The sequence below is a fragment of the Aulonocara stuartgranti genome, assembly GCF_965226115.1.
Source record: "Aulonocara stuartgranti genome assembly, chromosome: 7".
Taxonomy (NCBI): domain Eukaryota; kingdom Metazoa; phylum Chordata; class Actinopteri; order Cichliformes; family Cichlidae; genus Aulonocara; species Aulonocara stuartgranti.
Genome location: NC_138945.1, coordinates 61565799 through 61584652, shown reverse-complemented (window position 1 = coordinate 61584652; position 18854 = coordinate 61565799). Strand labels below are relative to the sequence as shown.

The 18854-nt window shown below is 41.4% G+C and overlaps 1 protein-coding gene across 2 annotated transcripts in view; it reads left to right on the top strand.

Moving 5' to 3' along the window:
- Positions 1–18854, top strand: part of polr3b (polymerase (RNA) III (DNA directed) polypeptide B) — a 28608-nt gene that overhangs the window by 6214 nt on the left and 3540 nt on the right. For both annotated transcript variants that reach the window (XM_082539328.1, XM_082539329.1), the window contains exons 8-23: positions 1141–1258; positions 2454–2562; positions 3247–3369; positions 6537–6653; positions 6743–6877; positions 7941–8102; positions 9361–9561; positions 9851–10013; positions 11516–11669; positions 11821–11895; positions 12157–12255; positions 12363–12490; positions 13511–13720; positions 13828–13986; positions 15747–15864; positions 15979–16121. In XM_082539328.1, the coding sequence (XP_082395454.1) occupies positions 1141–1258; positions 2454–2562; positions 3247–3369; positions 6537–6653; positions 6743–6877; positions 7941–8102; positions 9361–9561; positions 9851–10013; positions 11516–11669; positions 11821–11895; positions 12157–12255; positions 12363–12490; positions 13511–13720; positions 13828–13986; positions 15747–15864; positions 15979–16121 (2214 nt within the window). The remainder of the gene's footprint in view (positions 1–1140; positions 1259–2453; positions 2563–3246; positions 3370–6536; positions 6654–6742; positions 6878–7940; positions 8103–9360; positions 9562–9850; positions 10014–11515; positions 11670–11820; positions 11896–12156; positions 12256–12362; positions 12491–13510; positions 13721–13827; positions 13987–15746; positions 15865–15978; positions 16122–18854) is intronic.

Genomic DNA, 18854 nt, shown 5'->3' with positions numbered 1-18854 from the left:
TTGAGTTCAGCTAAGCAGAGGGTGAGGGAGGGTGGAGGAAGAGTAGAATCGGGTTTGGTAGAGAGGTAAAGCTGGGTGTCATCGGCATAGCAGTGGAACTGAATGTTATATTTACGAAAAATATGTCAGAGTGGAAGAAGGTAAATGATGAAAGGAAGGGGCCCGAGGACAGATCCCTGGGGCACCTCAGTAGATAGAGGAGAAGGCTGAGAAGTGAAGGATTTTAATTGAATGAACTGAGTGCGGTCAGACAGGTATAAATGGTAAATGGCCTGTATTTGTATAGCGCTTTACTAGTCCCTAAGGACCCCAAAGCGCTTTACACAACCTGTCATCCACCCATTCACACACACATTCACACACTGGTGATGGCAAGCTACATTGTAGCCACAGCCACCCTGGGGCGCACTGACAGAGGCGAGGCTGCCGGACGCTGGCGCCACCGGGCCCTCTGACCACCACCAGTAGGTAACGGGTGAAGTGTCTCGCCCAAGGACACAACGACCGAGACTGTCCAAGCCGGGGCTCGAACCGGCAACCTTCCGATTACAAGGCAAACTCCCAACTCTTGAGCCACGATCGCCCCTTAAAGGTATGATTTAAACCAGGCTAATGGAGTATGAGAGAGACCAATAGAAGCTAATCTGCTAAGAAGAATGGGATGATGGTGTCAAAGGCTGCACTCAGATCAAGGAGAATAAGGATGGAGAAGAGACCAGAATCAGCTGCCATAAGAAGATCGTTTGTTATTTTTATAAGAGCAGTTTCGGTGCTATGCAGAGGACGGAAACCAGACTGGAACTGTTCGTAAAGGTTATTATCAGTAAGGTGTAGATGGACTTGTGAAGCAACTATTTTTTTCAAGAATTTTTGAGAGGAATGGTAGATAGGGTTAGGGGTTAGGGCTGTACAGGTAGTGATCACCCTCACTAATGTCTGATGCACATTCAGAAAAGTTGTACTATAAGCAGGTCTGAAATATGACAGAAACGGCTCATTACTGAAAAGAGTTTCAAGGAGTAAAGAGTTAAAACTTCCTTTACACACTCTGAGAGTAATTAAGTAAAAGAAAATGACTTGTCATCAGGTTCTCCAGTTAAATTGATCCGTGTCCCTTGTTTTGTTTTGTTTTCTCCACAGGGGGTTATTTCATTGTAAAAGGTCAGGAGAAAGTCATTCTGATCCAAGAACAGCTGTCCAAGAACCGAATCATTGTGGAGCAGGACAGGAAGGGTGCAGTTGGAGCATCAGTTACCAGGTACTGTAACAACCTATCCATTAGCAGCTGTTCATCCATGATTTTAAAGTCGCCTTCTTGGCAGACATGTAAAGAAAAAATCAGCTGTTTCTTTTCAGTAGCTGTCTTGTTTGACCATCTTAACCTTTTCCTTTTATTGGCTTCTTCTTTGCGATTCTGCCCAGAAGCGCAGAAGTGTGGAGACGACTCAACAGTGTGGATGCTGTGACTGGTGCTTGGTGGAAACCATAAAGTGAAGCTGCTAATTTAAGACCTGTGAAACTCTGATATATTCGTGGTCATTCCAGTTCATCAAATCTAAAAGGAAAAAATTTCCACCAGGACTGTGATCATCAGTCTTTCTTGAATTAATTCCAGGGAAAGATGCACTAATTACTAGGAATTATGCAACATTATCCTTGGAATGTTTTAGGGGAAATCCCTGGTATCTCAGGAGTGTAGCTTATGATAACATAGACTGATGGATGCTTAAAGGTCAGAAAATATTTGAGTGTCCTGTCTGTGATAGCAGATGTTGGAGGCCACGATTCTGCAGACTGGCACTTAGTTTACAGATTCTCGTACACAAGGTTCGTGGCATTATTTAAGTATGATTTAAAATAAAAGTTTAAATCACGGCAATTGTTTTATAGACATTAAAGCTTTAATAAGGAACAGCACTGTTTTATCTGGCTGTAGTGTCCTATTTCAAATCTCAGATGGTCACGTGGGAGACATTTGATGACCTGACACTGAATGACCCTTACACCCTTGCTCAGTTGCGCACTCGGTTCTCCAACTTTGCACTTCTCTTTTCTAAATGAAAAGAATACATCACTGTAGATGTTGGCTGGAGTTAAATATAAACCTTTGTTTTGTTGTTGTTGTTTTTAAGATTATGCAAGAAGTAGATCTATGTATAGCTTAAGCTTTTAGTCTTATATTAGTGGATCCATCTAATTTCTGACTCATTTTCCAATTTGGGGTTGTGTTGGAGCCGGCTGTCATAGGGTGAGCTCTGCTCAGGTTCCCAGATCAGCAGAGAAAACCATTCACACCTTTGACCAGTTAATTATCACCAGTTAAGTTTTTGGACTGTGGGAGGAAGTCTGAGTATGCAGAGAGACCTCACACAGTTATAAGGTGAACATGCAAAAGAACAAGAACCTGACACTAAACATGCTCGTGTTTGCTCTGCTCTTTGTGTCCTCTCCAGCTCCACTCATGAAAAGAAAAGCAGAACTAATATTATTGTTAAACAAGGCCGTTTCTACTTGAGACACAACACGCTGTCAGAGGATGCCCCCATTGCAATCATATTTAAGGTAGGGGTGATTTTTTTTTTTTTTTTTTCTTTATGAGTCTGCTGAAATAAGTCCAGTAGGTGGTGCTATAGCACAGGTAAATGGTCAGAGATGAAGATGTTTGTGATGTTATTGCCTTACAGATTGAAGCAAAGACTTGTGAGTGTTTCCAAACTCTCTGTCTTTGTTTTTGCTACAGCTTGAAGTTGTTCCAAAGCTTAAGTTACATATATAGAGAAGTGTTTTTATATGAGATCGTGAATAGTTTTAGAACTCTAGTTTCATTAGTTGCTCGACTGATTACATTTCTTACACCACCTCAGAATGAAAATGTTAGCTGACAGCTGGTATCATGAACTTCTTTGCCCTCTGAGGAGAGACCTCTTCAAACATGTTACCTTATGATGCTGCATGCTCGCTGTGTTTTCACTGCACGTGTTTGCCGGGTAACGTCTTCCCCAGCCCTCCCTCTGTTTGGCAGCGGCTGCAGAGACGATCTGGAATCAGTTCCCACAGCTTCACATTTCCATAAGCAAATGTCAGGCAACATTATGACTCCCTCCTCACCTCACCCCTCCCTGTGAACACTCCCTGTCTCATGTACTCCCCCTTCCCGGTTAAGCTTTTATCTAAATATAACAAGATTTTTATTTTTTGTAGTTGTACAAATATTTTACACACACCGTTTACATGTCATCCACACAGGGGATGGGTGTGGAGAGTGACCAGGAGATAGTTCAGATGATCGGCACAGAGGAGAGTGTCATGGCCAGCTTCGCCCCGAGCCTGGAGGAGTGCCAGAAAGCGCAAATCTTCACACAGACTCAGGTATTTTATCAATCCAAGAGAACCAGAGCAGGCCGGTGTTATTTCAAGCTTAAACAAACACTCTGGTCAGTTTAGCCCCATTTACTCGATGTTAGATTGAAGCTTTAATTATCTTTGAATTTTGATTTCCAAAGACAATATACTGGTAATATAAGGGAAAAAAGTAATATTACAAAACTGAAGGAGCACTAAAAAGCACTGAAAGTACAGTGCTAATGTTTATGCTATAAAAGAACTACAGTTCTAAGGGTTATAAGACTTGAACTTCACCACCACTAACAAGAGAGATGTCGTAACATGCATGGGATGTACATCTTGGTTAAATCTGTGCTGTAGGTATGCTGTAACCGTAGACTATTCTCTCACCTTAACCTTAGCACAGACATGGTCCTAGCACCACCAAAGATGACCAATTGGTCACGTAGCCCAGAACCTCAGCCTGTTGTTTGTTCCCGGCTGGTTTTTGTAAATAAGCTCCCCACCTTCATATTTACAGATGTGACAAGTTAAAATCACCCAATAAAAATAAACTGTTGTTGAAAACGACACCTTTTCATGCACATCTAGAGTGGAAGTTAATTTTCTGACTGTTTATTAAACAGAAATGTTCCTCGTGCTCAAGTGAATGAAATCCTGATTCAAAAAACTGTTTAAAAAATAATAATTTTTGGGTGAGAGCACGTAAAAGTCAGTGTGAATTGCTTGGCATCTCTAATGTGCGATCATTAGCTGCGGATGTGTGCAGAGCAGGATGTTGTTTCTGTTTCTATTGGCTGTCTGCTGTCAGAAGGTATTTTCTTTGTCTCTTTGAGATCAGATGACGAAGGTTTTGTCTTACCAGCCAGTTAAGTAATGCTTTTCATGGGGATTTCATGAGGCCCACGTGTTTTTCTTTGACATCGACAGATGAATGCAATCGGCCAATTTGTTTTTCATAAAGATTATGTTGTTAGAGGAACCGCTGATGCATTGATGAGTCCACATTTGCTTCCTAGCAACCGGTCGCCACAGCTCTCGTGTTCCTCTGTCTGCCAGCCTCCGTGATGTCTTTTCATGGTATTCATTGGGTCATTGTATTGTGCACAATGAGGCCTAAATCTATATAATTAAAGGCAGATAAGGCTTAAGAAACATTGTTATCAGATTATGATAAATAATCTGGCAAAACCAAATTTGACTGTCATCTTCTTTTCTTTTTTTTGAATCCGGACACTGTTGATTACATCTGATTTCTTTTTTTAAAATTTCTCTAAATTAAACAGATTTTTTTTTTTTTACCTTTACCTTAAAGAAATATTAACAATAATTATTTTTATTTTTTATGCAGTTTTGAGGGCAAGTTGGGTGGTCCATCCTTATTAACCTTTGACCTTTGCTATAATTCTGTTGAGGACTCCAGCTGGGCGCTTACTCAGGTGTGGGTGATGTGCACATTGTTCCCTTTGTGGTTCACTTGACCTACCAAGAGTCTGATACACGATTCTCCGTTCTCTGTTTAAAAATTCAGAATGTTGATCTTTTACACAAAATATCTCCTCGAGACTGTAACATTAATTTATATTAATATTAGTGCTGTCAATAGATTAAAAAAAATTAACTAACTAATCTCACAATTTTCTGTTATTAATTGCGATTAATCTCAATTACTTTATTAATAGCCTGGCTCCAATTACATTTTTTTATTCTTTATATTTTAAGTAATTATCGTTGTTCACCGAAGTCCAGTGGTCTCCGGTGAGAGCGACATTCCTTACTTGCACAAGCTTGCTGGACTGCTGAGCCCTCTGGTCCCCATACAAAGTGTGCAGTCTCGACACAATGGTTCCTCTCGAGGGCAGATTGTAACACTCATCTCCTGATGCAGCACGAATGACTTCTCTCAGTCCATCATCTTCTACTATGCTAACTGGTCGGCAGTTTTTAGCTATCCAAACAACCAAGGAATTGGTTACCTTTTCTCTCACATTTTTTGTTATTCGTCCACAAGCACCATACTCCTGAAGCGTAGACTGGCGAGGTCCCGTAGAGGTGGATTCAGTTGGGTGTTTTGCTCTCAGGTGATACGCCAGTGATGAACTGCTTCTGTGGTACTTGAATTCAGCGTTGCAAATTGTGCATCTTACTCTCGTTTTGTCCAACAAGCCATCAGGCAACTTCTTAAAGAGAAACTTTCCACCCAAAAGTCCGCCCTCGTCCATGCTTGCGTGTGTTAGCTAGTGTTAGCTAGATAGTAGCATGGTGTCACTTCTTCTTCTTCTTCTAATCATTTCTGTCAGGCCAAATGCCAGCATAGCACACTGTTGCCCCCTCCTCCAGAGGTGCTCATGAATTTAAAGGTCTTAGATTACAGGAAATTAATAAAAAAATAAAATCAGCGTTAAATTTTTTTAATGCATTAAACATTTCGCGTTGATCTTAACAATTAACGCGATAATTTTGACAGCACTAATTAATATTTATTTATATTTGTTGTTTTGGACATTTTTGTTGGTTGGAAAATTAACTGATTCTCATGGTGCGTTCCTTGTCTGACTGACAGTTGATGTAACATATACACACAGCTTTATTAGGAACACCTGCTCAACTGCTTGTTAACACAATATGGCAACAAATCAGTGAATTTAGGTTTTTAGACTTGTTCAGAATGGCTGGCTGAAGTTCAAACTGAGGATCAGAATGGGGATGAAAGTTGATTTAAGTTCCTTTGAACATGCCATGGTTGCTGGTGCCTGATGGGCTGATCTGAGTATTTCAGAAAATGCTGATCTGCTGGGATTTCTCCACACAACCATCTGTATGTATCTGAAACAATCCAGTCAGCCGCAGTTCAAGCGGCTGACTTGAACTTCTTCAAGCTGGTAGGTAGCAGTACTCAAATAACCATTCTTTATACCTAAGGTACCAGAAGAGTATGAGTGCTGCGAACTACAGCAGCTGAAGACCACACCTGCTGTCAGCCAAGAACAGGAAACTAAGGCTACAGTTCACATAAGAGTCATTAGAACTCGACAATAGAAGATTAGAAAAATGTTGCCTCATTAGGCTCTCTTCCACAGTGTGTCCTTGTCCTCCTCCTGTCTTCCTCACCCCCAAATTAGTCATGTTGGTAAAAATATTTATGTTCCTCAAAAGGTTGAATCAAATGTTGTTTGGCTGCTCTGTTTCAGGCCCTGAGGTATCTTGGGAATAAAGTGCGCAGACAGCGGATGTGGGGAGGCCCCAAGAAAACAAAGATGGAAGAGGCCAGAGAGCTGTTAGCATCTCTCATTCTCACACATGTGCCTGTATGTAAACAGAATGCTCATCACGATAACTGGCATTCACACTAAAAGGTTACTCGACAAAATGTAAAGACTGTATAACTTGTGTCCAGGTGAAAGAGTTTAACTTTCGGGCTAAGTGTATTTACCTGGCCGTGATGGTCCGGCGGGTGATCCTGGCTCAAGGGGACAACAAGGTGGATGACAGAGATTACTATGGCAACAAACGTCTTGAGCTGGCTGGACAGGTAAGCTTCTGTGCATCTGTCATCCTTGAGGTTTTAATGCACTGCCTTTATTTAATGCTGCATTCAGTTCTGTTTTTGTTCTTTGACTTTAAAACCAAATGAGCCAGAGTTCAGTTCAGACTATAAAGTTTTATTTAAATGATTATTGATTTTTTTTTTTCATGTTTGTGAGCTGAAAGGTGTTTACTTCCTTTTCTTTACTCATAAAACAACTAGAAACAAAACATGCCTGATGCTTATTAATACCATACGAGCAGAAACACACCAACACTCTCGTGCTTCAGTGTGAAGGGATCACAGCACTACACCAGAGGACAGCGCCGGCTCCAGGCCTGATCTCTCACCTGCACCTTTGTTCCTGCCACCTTCTTTTAATAAGACTCTCATTATTTTCCCTCAGCTTTGTTTTTCCCTGTTTTGTTTTTGAACCCCCCTCCTTTCCCCCACTAGTATTTCAGCCTGGCTTTGTCGGGAGAGAGATATGCGGTGGCACCAAAATCCTGAGGCTGTGGAAGCATGGGGATTTTTCAGCACCGTGACAATAGAAATGCTGCCTTGACTGGAGCGATTGAGCTAATCCGCAGGCCCGGCTCTGATAATGTAATTACTGCTGTCTTAAGGCCTTTAATTTCCCCCCCCCCAACCTGCTCTGTATAAGGAGCAGGAGATGGAGGGATCGAGGGAGGGGGGAGCACAGAGCCCTGTTTCAATAAGGGGCTTACATACTAACAACGCCAGCAATCTCCTCACTCTCCAATTATGGTTCCCTGACATTCAACTAATTGGCCTGGCTGCGCAATGGAAGCTTAATTTCTTTATTAATTTCAAGCAGTGCTGCCTGTTTGTTTGGATGTATGCTAATGCACAGGTTGGGTGGGGGTTGTAAGAGAAGTTGCCTCCTGTAGACCGGACAGAGGACCACAGGGACCTGGCTTACTTGTGAGCTGGCACACCTGGCTATTACATCTGGCAGTAGATGCACGTGAACTGACACTGCGTGCCAGGAGACCTGAGATTTAAAAAAGCAAACAAAAAACATCTGCATTTTTTTGCTTCTTTTTAGCTCCTGTCTCTGCTGTTTGAAGATCTCTTTAAGAAGTTTAATGCCGAATTGAAGAAAATCGCAGACCAGATCATCCCCAAGCAGAGAGCAGCTCAGTTTGATGTGGTCAAGCACATGCGGCAGGATCAGATCACCAACGGCATGGTCAATGCGATATCCACGGTGAGAAAGTCATGGCTGCTATAGCTCAGGAGGTCGTTCCATCTCAAACAACATTTTGGAAAGTTTTCTGCTCAACCGTCTGCATGTTGCATCAAAATTTTATGGTCCAAAATTTTTGCGTATATAATGAGAATTTTAGCTTCATATGTCAGACACTTTTAAGATACATAATTTTAGAAAAGGTTCATCGCTGTCAAACCTTTTTTAATGTTTATTTATTTTTATGTTTAAATATAAATAGCTGAAAACTATTAAAGATAAAATCTTGACATTTTCCAAGTTACAGATCCTCTAATTTGCCTGCATCCAAAAATGTCTGTTCATTGGCTAGTTAAAGTTTAAAGAACAAAAAATCCCATATTTGAGTATGCACTAATAAAAACAAACAATAAAAACCTTTAAATAGGCTATTAGTGATCATTTTAAAATGATATATAGTTAAATTTCACAGCACTGTAATACAAAACAAGTGTACATGAAATTCTTTGTCACAAAAATGGACCAAATTCATTTTCATTCATCTTTTATTTTGGGTTGATCAAATATTGAACATAAAAAACTAAAATATCAGTATTAATGGTGTCCTGGTCGGCTGAGCTGTATTGCTTGCTGGCTGGACTCTCTTTAAAGTCAGTATCTGACATCAAACAGCTTGCAAAACAGTCTTGATGGATAAATAGAGCTGCAGGCCAAAAGAAACAGACGTGCAGGGGAAATGTTCATTTAACATATCAAAATGTTTATTACATTTATTAAAGATCCTTATGATAGCTAAAAAAAAAACAAAACAATCAAAAACTATCAGGCGTACCGACATCATCAACCGTAGTGCCTCCAATTAAGTAGAGGTTCAGTTTGTGTTCCTATGTGAGTGTTAACTTAAAATTTTCTCATGCTGTACTTGTAATAGAAGAATAAAGTGGTCACTGATCAAACAAAAATTAGAAAGCAGGAGTTACTTAGATGGAGATTTATAGATTTATATTAAAACAACATTAAGAGTGAAATCCTGCTTCCGCTTTCAGAATTTAAGCCAGAAATGTCTCTTTCTTAATTTGGAGTCATTGCATGAATTTTTGTAATATTAAAATGAAACATGCACCACTTATGAATAGTTGCTAATACTGGCACACTCTAGCTTCCATTTTTGGATGCTTATCAGTCATTAAAATGCATTAATGAGCAATAAAGTGTTGTGTACTAAGTAATATTTACTATGCAGTATGTAATTATTGGTGTTGATGTTTTCTTGCAACAGGGTAACTGGTCTCTGAAGAGATTCAAGATGGACCGTCAGGGAGTCACCCAGGTCCTGTCTCGTCTCTCCTACATTTCAGCTCTCGGCATGATGACCAGGATCTCCTCCCAGTTTGAGAAGACGAGGAAAGTCAGCGGACCGCGCTCCCTGCAGCCGTCACAGTGGGGAATGCTGTGTCCATCTGACACCCCTGAGGGCGAGGTGAGTGTGCTGCGGCAGCCACACCTGATGGCCCAGGAGGTTTCTCAAAGGCTAATATGCTGTGGCACATGTACTGCTATATATAGGAATCATGGTCAGCAATTTCTTTCTCACTTTAATGAGTTATTCTCATGTTATAACACTCCCTGTGATGGTTAGACAATGATCTACCTCTAAATGGGGATTGGAGGGGAGGTTACTGACACTGAGACTCTTAGAAAAACTCTTGTCTCTGTGTTTTTATGTATTTCCACAAGGATAATATTGGATTATATATGTGTATCTGTAGGCCTGTGGTCTGGTGAAGAACTTGGCTCTGATGACGCACATCACCACCGACATGGAGGACGGTCCCATCATCAAGCTGGCCTTCAACCTCGGGGTGGAAGATGTGAACCTGTTGTGTGGAGAGGAGCTCTCCTACCCGAGCGTGTTTCTCGTCTTCCTCAATGGTAAACCTCCTCCTCCGCAGTGGAGCCTAATTAATAAATAAACACAGAGAGAATTAACACCGGAGGCTTTTGCTTTAGATCGTTTGAAAAGAAAGTCTTAATCCTCCCTGTTTTGAATGTGTTGCTTATGAACATGAAGGGAAAAATATTCTGTTTAGTTTACAGAAGGTAATTTTGCATTTCACTGTGAGGCTGATAATTCATTCATTTCACGACAGCAGCAGGTATTATTCTTGAGTCAAAACTTGGCCCCTTAATTACTGTATATGTTTGTCTCGCCACTGATAACTGTCAAATTATATTAGCTGCCATACCATTTAATTAGTTGGTAGCAGCAGGTGTCAAAGCCCTTCAGATTGTGTTCAGTGCAAATGTGTCCTCACACAGAGGCAGAGCACAGTGTCTCCTCTGTTCTCCAGTCATTTGTCTGTCAGACTTGATATGAACACACCCCTACAGGCAGTTAGAGCTCCGTTTCTTCCAGAGTAAGCTGCGGTGTCTTACAAATGCCGCCTTCACTCCTTCTTTGCATTTAAAGTTTGAATTTTAACCAAAATCAGCTGATGAATAATTTGTCGTGGCTTTTTTGTGTAAAAATCCCATAAATGTCCTGTTTTAGCCTCTTAGATGTCAAATGTGTCCATGTTTCTTGTTTTATATAATGGAGCTTCAGACAGGTGTTTATTGTACTGTGGCCATTGTTATATGGTTTACTATTCTTTGGCATTTTACTGATAATTTGACTAACTGAGAAAACAACTGGTAAATTATTGGATAAGCAAAATCCATGTGTTTATTAATGTGAACTCTAAATGTTAAACAAATGTGATGCAGCAGGTTAAACAGCTTCACACACAAACAACCAAGCAGTGATGCAATCAAGAACAATCCTACTGTCCCTAATGTGAACTGCAATATCTGTCAAAACTATGTCAAAAGATGTTGTTATTGAACAGTCTCTAATGCATAAACTACATTTAACAGTGCACTCTTTTTAGCGGGTTTACATCCAGCAAACATCTCTGCTGTGAGGGCAAAACCTTCACTCATCACAGCCACACACCTACAGACGCTACCTGGCTCGTCAGAGAGTGAAATGTAGCTCCTCAATGATGCTGGCAACTTTTCTGTCTCTACGCTGTGACAATAGTGTTGTATGCATTGTGATCCATCAGATGTTTTCAACATTGACAAACGTGCTACAAGTGACTGTGACATGAATTTGAAATAATGAAGTGAAAAAGTCACATAAAATAATCAAAGGAAGATCAATATAATGTGTTCTTCTTATCAAAGGGTTTTGTAACATCAATAAATTAAAAAAATTGGTCTTAGCCTGTTTTGGCGTGCTGTATCACAATTGCGTAACAATTGTTTGGTTGCTCTTAAAGATTACTGAATACGCAAAGTCAGAATGTGTTTAGCTCAGCACATCAGTCTTCTAACCCAAAAATATGTTTAATATTTAATGTCTATCCTCTTTATCTGTATCATGTCCACAGGTAACATCCTCGGTGTGATCCGAGACCATCAGAAGCTGATCAACACTTTCAGGTTGATGCGCAGGGCGGGTTTCATCAATGAGTTTGTGTCCATTTCCACAAACCTGAGCGACCGCTGCGTCTACATCTCATCTGATGGAGGACGACTCTGCAGGTGCGGAAGTTTAGAAAAAATAGCATAATGTGGAAATAAATGTTTGCTGAAGATCGTTACACACCAGTGTGTTTGCTTAGCGTAACATTGAGTTCTTTAGTTGTAAGAATGTTTTTCACACAGCTTTGTTTTGTTGTGTTTCCCTCTGCAGACCATACATCATCGTAAAGAAGGGAGTTCCAATGGTGAAAAACAAGCACATCGAAGACCTGTCTCAGGGCTACAGGTGAGGGTAGGAGTGCAGAGAGTGACTGCTGTTATTAAAGAAGCAGCTCTTTAAGTTACTGTTTTGTTTTTTAAACTCGCCACTTTGGCTTATTTGCTAACTTAATAAACATCAATTATACAACTGCTTGAAAAACAAAAGCCACTGGTTAGTATCGTGCATATTTGTGAAATTATGAGTGTATCCTCACACCACAATCACACCATACAGGCACTTCCCAAACAGTAGATTTTTATTAATAGTTTCTGTACTTTACTTCAGAACTTTTGAGGATTTCCTACATGAAGGCCTGGTGGAGTATCTGGATGTCAACGAGGAGAACGACTGTCAGATCGCCCTTTATGAATACATGATTAACAAGTCAGTGGCACATGATAAGCTGATTTCAGTAAAATGAAAAGATCATTCAGGTTTATGTCAAGTAAGTTATACCTGTTTTTTTTGGGGTTTTTTTTAAACCTCTCTAGAGACACAACACACTTGGAGATCGAGCCCTTCACACTGCTCGGGGTGTGTGCCGGCCTCATTCCCTACCCCCACCACAACCAGTCACCCAGGAACACATACCAGTGTGCTATGGGCAAGCAGGCAATGGGTAAGAGTGGGCTGAGCAGCTAGCACACAGGTCATCAAACTGCAAGGATCTCGAATCCTTTCTCAAACATCCTCCCCACAGCTGCATGTGCACACACAAACACGGCCTCTTACAGTAATTTAATCTTACATGAACACATGAACAGTGTTCCTAAGCCTCCTAAATCTGCCGGTTCAGAGTTTGCACTTTTATTTGCACAAGTTAAAATCATACAAAAGGGCATTAGAATAACAAATGGTATAGATACAAGCAGCCTGCTGGTTCGTCTCCCCCAAAACTCCACTCCTGCACCACTTCTTGTCAGAATGCATTTGTATGTGTGATTAAGTGTCTCATGTGTGTGTGTGAGTGTGTGAGCATGAACATCAAACATGGGGAGCTTGCGTAGGTTTTCTTTTGTGCTGTGTGTGCAGAGGCCCTTTCCCTGCCAGTCACCCAGAGTGTCATTAGCAATTCATTGTGTCTGCTCTGGCTGTGCTCGGGGGGTCAGTGTGCTCAGCTGCAAAAGACCACTGAGTGTGCACCCGGAGCTCCTTGGTAACCAGAACTTCCCCAAACGGCCCTGCTAACATTCATAAGGACTGCGGTCGCCCCCACCCCTCCACTTTACCTTCATCCGTTCCTTCCTCCCCGCCCTCCCAGTCTTTACAAAAACACTGACTGGAACTATATTTGGCCCAATATTCTCTGCCTTGTCTATTTTGTATGGACGGCTCTCATACATGTGCAAATCTGGCTGTGTGGCCCGGCCCTGTTATCACACGCAGTTTAATTGTGAAGCAGTATCATCTGACAAGTGTCAAAACCACACGGAGGCCAGACTTTAGGCCATAATATAAGAGAGGTCTAATCAGGAGGAAGTAACATCTATAATCCTCTAAAAATGGATTTATTGACAATTTTATATATTTTCTTATAGATGCCCTAAATCACTAGATTACAGACACACAGTGAGTTACATATAAGTTTTTATTAAAAATTCAGTTCTTTTTTTTTTAAATTCGTGATTCTTCTCTCCAGGGACTATCGGCTACAACCAGAGAAACCGCATCGACACCCTGATGTACCTGCTGGCCTATCCTCAAAGGCCGATGGTCAAAACAAAAACCATTGAGCTGATTGATTTTGAGAAGCTGCCGGCTGGTCAGAACGCCACCGTGGCTGTGATGAGCTACAGTGGCTATGATATTGAGGACGCTCTGGTCCTCAACAAAGCCTCACTGGACAGAGGTGTGAGATCTGTCCAACTTAAAGAATTGCATAGTCGTTTTTAAGCAACAAAATACCAGAATAGGAGGTAGAAAATCTAATGTAACAGTAAATGTGTCTCCAAACAGGATTTGGACGGTGCCTTGTCTACAAAAATACAAAATGCATACTGCGGCGTTACACCAATCAGACTTTCGACAAGGTGATGGGCCCCATGTTGGATGCTGCAACACGAAAACCCATCTGGAGGCACAGCATCCTGGATGCTGATGGTATCTGCTCCCCTGGTGAGTACCAGCAGGACTGGAGCAAATCCAGCATGGTTCGCTGCTCCTTAACAGCCTCTTCTGTGGCATTCATTTTATGAGCATTATCTGTGTCATTAATAGTGGTCAGGAGTTTGTTTTTACTGATGTTTCACTCAGAGAGAAGTGAAGCCTATTTTGCAATATTTACACACACACCACTTCTTACATATCTCCATAGTTTTTCATCGATTGGAACAGTTAGAAATGTGTTATCAATATTATTAGTATGAAGAAGAAGAAAATAGGATCATACAGTACAAGTGTGGATTAATCAGGCATCTCACGTATGCCTGATTACAAGCCAGTCCATTTCATGCATGCACAGTAGCGCAGGAAAATAGTTGCTCACACACTCGCTGTGGCCATTATTGAGCTCTTCACTGTGAGTGAACACACAGTTCCCAGAGTAAATCCTGGTGGAACCACCACAAAATCGTTTTTTACAACAAACCAAATCTGGCACCTAAATCACCCTCACCAAGCTCAATATGGACATTTTAAAGGAGTTAACAAAGAGAAAGTGCCTAAAGCTGAAGCTGTCCAGAGCTTATAGCCGGCCTGCAGCCATGAGATGCATTGTAAGCCTCGGTATGAGCAAAGTATCAAAGCAGTTACAAAAAAAATTGTAGAGACGAGTGAAAAGAAACGAAGGTCCTGTTGTCTGGTGACATTATAAACATGCTGAAAAATGATGTAAGTAACTGACGTTTGTTTTGTAATGTAAATCTGTTGCATCTGCTTTTGTTTCGTTATTATGTAAAGGTGGGTGTACAGAAACTTATTTTCAATTAATCATTTGTACCTCATGTGGCAGACCCCTTTAAAAGCATCCTGTGACTTATGCTTTTATTATGAAAATAATATTTAAGATTCAAAAAGTTGATTTTTGTTTGTATATCCTGTATTAGCAACAGAGCCCAACTTATATAAAGCTCCTATTTGCTGATATATTAATTTTCATTTGTCAGGCAATAAATTAACAGTAAAGAAGAAACAGAAAAAAACACCCTTCAACCATGTTATCGGTGTTGACTTTGCATAGTTTGTCCACTAGAGGGCACTCTGCTACTTCCCTGTTGGCAACATGCTACAAACAAAACAGCCAGTTGATCTGAGCAGAGTCAGATGGATAATGAATAAGTAAAACAAACTTATTTTTAAACCTGCATTGTAACATTATGTTGGTAAGGACACATAAGTTACTGCACATAACAAGTATGAGTATTGCTATCTGATTTTTAAGTCTGCAAATTTCAGTATCAATTCCAGTATTGGTCGGGCTCTAGCGTGCGGATCGCTTCTCAGTCGGATCCACTCCTCGTTCATCATATTTAGTTTTAAAAAAATAGCGCAGGAGACCACAAACCTTGGGGGGGGCATGGACATCAAAGAGCTTGTTTCTATCTTTCATATACAGTTTATGGTTTTAGTAGCGATTCAAAGTCATTACCAGAACAGTAGAGACATTTTTGAAGAAAGCAGATGTAAACAAAGCTAGCAAAAACAAAACAGGTAACAAGCAATTTAAAACTGTGTTAAATACAGTTTTAAATTGAGAGCCCACATGTGAGAGCCCACATGTGTGAGCTCAAATAAGTCTGAAAACAAACTTATTTGTTTTCGTTCTTTTGCTTTTGGTCAAAGATTTGACGTTAGCACAAGTTAAAGAGAACTTAATGGCCTTTAGTCTATGTAGGCCAGTCTGTCTAAGACTCTTTGATGTGTTTTGTGTGCTTCAGGTGAGAGAGTGGAGAACAAGCAGGTGCTGGTGAACAAATCTATGCCGACTGTCACGCAGACACCACTGGAGGGCAGTACCCAGCCAGGCCAGCCCCAGTACAGAGACGTGCCCATCAGGTGAGTCAGCTCCCAGCACCACGCCCACACACATCACTGTGGAACTATTTTTTTCAGCTCTTACATCTATGTAGAGGGAAAAACGGGACTCAGATTGAATTCTCTTGTTTTCAGTTATAAGGGGTCAACGGACTCGTACATTGAAAAGGTCTTGATCTCGTCCAATGCTGAAGACGCCTTCCTCATCAAGATCCTCCTGAGGCAGACCAGGAGACCTGAAATAGGCGACAAATTCAGCAGTCGACACGGACAGAAAGGTGCCGACCCCATGACAGCCACAATGCCTGCTCTGTGAGACCAGAGCCTAAAGATTTTGAGCTCAAAGCTGGAGGGAGAGTACAGAGGGTTAGGGTTTTCAACCTGTTGCGAGAGATTTGTAAATGCCTGGACAAAAAGAGGAAAATCTTTCACTGTGCTTGAGCATTTGTTGAGTCAAGTCCCACTAGCTGCTGTTCTGTCACTGCCCCCCTGTTCTCATCTTTCAAGAGCCTTTTCAATTAATTGGCTCTTTGTCCTGTGCCAGACTATGCAAATTTATTACACCCCAGCAGTATTCTGGTGCTACTGGGGGGAAAAAAGTGTTTATAGCCTCTATTGTTTTGCAGCGCCTCCCCTATAGAGGGCTAGTATGATGTTTTAATCAAAAAGCTAACTGGCGCCATGCATAATTTACTCTCTTCATTAACATGGTGGGCACTGGGCGGTCAGCTCGGGATGGGACAATGTCTTCTGTCTCAGATAGTGACAAGGAGAGAGGTCAGTGTGGGGTTAGCTGGAGGAGTTTTGGATGGAGACACCCAGATGTGCAGCTGATGTGGAGCTAGTTTTAATCACAATTGCCTCAAAGAGGAAAAGTAAACCTTTTTATCTACATTTTTGCTTCACTGTGGTCATCTCTCTGTAAAAACAACCATTTATTTCTTCTCTGAGTAATTTGAAAGGAACAAACTCATTATTTCTTCATCAATATATAAAAGTGTTTAATTAGAAGTGAATTTGGCTGCAGTGATGGATCTCCCAGCTTCTCATGACTACTCTCATAAGTCCTGGTCAGCAGAGCAGAATAAGTTAATTATTTACCGGTCACACACACATACACAGCTGTGTAGGTGGGGGAGGCGGCGGACGGGCTGTTAGTAGTAGGGGCCTATTGTGTGAGCCGCCACTGTGGAGCTGTATGAGCTGTGATGGAGGGCTCTGGACCCTTGCTGTTGTCTTGCCTTTCTCTGCTGATTTCATGCCTCTTTTATCATTTACTTTCACACAAAACAAACAACACCCAAGGATGTCTGCTGTTGGTAGTGTCTCTGTGGTGCTTTCCACCGTTTTCCAACTTCATTCTTCCTCCTCTCACTCCTCTTTTGGAGTACTTTTAACCTGATAATCAGCCTTTTTCTTAATGCCTTTTCTCTCTTTATGCTTTCTTCTGGCCCTGCCTTACCCGCCTTTTCTCTTTTCTTTTCACCTTCTTCCTGCCGTTGGATGACTTTCCTGTTAATCGCCGTACTTGTTCCTAGTCAACATCCTGTTGCAACATCCTGTAAGGCATCAGCAGTCAGCTGCGTCGCTGACTGGTCGGCTAATAGTGAATTTTTCCCACGTGCACTGATTCGTTTTCTCCTCTCGAGTTGATCCCCTCCACTTCCTCTGACTTGAACTGAAAATCATGGGTGTGTAATCCCAGTCTCCCTGTCCAGCTAAGCACCTTTCTCCACTTCCTGCTCTCCTTCACTTCACTCCTTTTTCCTTTTTTTTCTTCGTTTTTTCATTTGCAAATGGACCTACAATCTGTTTACCATGGCCAAGGAAGAGTGCTTCGGCCCCTCAGTAAACATTTGCACTCACACTTAAACTCCTGGCTACCAGGGGTGCTTGTCCCCCCACATCATGCGAGTCAAAAGAGGTCCCTGTCTGTCCACATGAGTATGGAAATGTCATGCTCTGCCAGTGGTCCACACAGAGCCCCCACAGCACAAACACTATTAAGTTTGCTGAACTGGTGCTTGCAGTTAAGTCAGAAAGTCAGATTTTTTTGTCCTTAAAACCAGATTAAAACTGCAGCCTACTTTTAAAACTTATCACTTTTATTTAACATTTTCTATTCAAAATATTATAAAAAGCCTATTACACATTCTGTGCAGCCAAAGTGATGTGTTAACACTAGGGATGGGTACCGGTGTCGGTTCTGACATAAACGGTAGTAACCAGACCGAAAAGCAGCGCACATTTCGGTGCTTTATTTCGGTGCTTTTTTTTCCTGAGCTGTGATACACTTCTAGCCAATCATTTTACGTTTCCGAGGATAGTAGACGGGGCCAGGTACGTACGTTCTTTTAGAGCAGAGCTACAGATTAAAAATGCCCAAGGTGAAGCGGTCAAAAGTCTGGCTATACTTCACAGCAAAAGATGCAAACTCAGCAGCCTGCAACAAGTGCTTTAAGCTGATACTGTGATACTGTCAAAGGAGGTAACACCTCAAATCCGATGAAACACCTGGCGACGCATAGCGTTTTTTTTTTAAAAGCCGAGAAATGCGCCGTATTTGATAGCTTGCTGCGAGACCTCACACCGAGCACATCTACTGCGGGTGTGGTGCCTGTTATCGGACCCAGATTTAGCAACATCCCCAAAAACCCGAAGAGGAGAGTCCTGGCCCCTAGCTCTGCCAGTGTAGCAGAAATGATGAGGATGATGATGCAGCAGCAGCCGTTCTTCTCTGCGTGAGTAGCTTAATGTTGTTTGTGTGTAATTTACATTGAGTAGGCTAACCATGTTATTACATTAATGCATGTAAGGTGAACTAGCAAACATCATCATAGCTACATGCGGCTGTCTTCTTGTTTGATGGCAGATACTCCCTTCACCCTGGCCAAAAAGGCTAAAATGACCAAAGAAAAAGTGGAAAACTGCTGAACATGAGAGGTTTAGGACAAAGTTTGTGTTTTTTCCATTGTTTAAGCACTGCTTCCAGCCAAGAGTGATACCATATA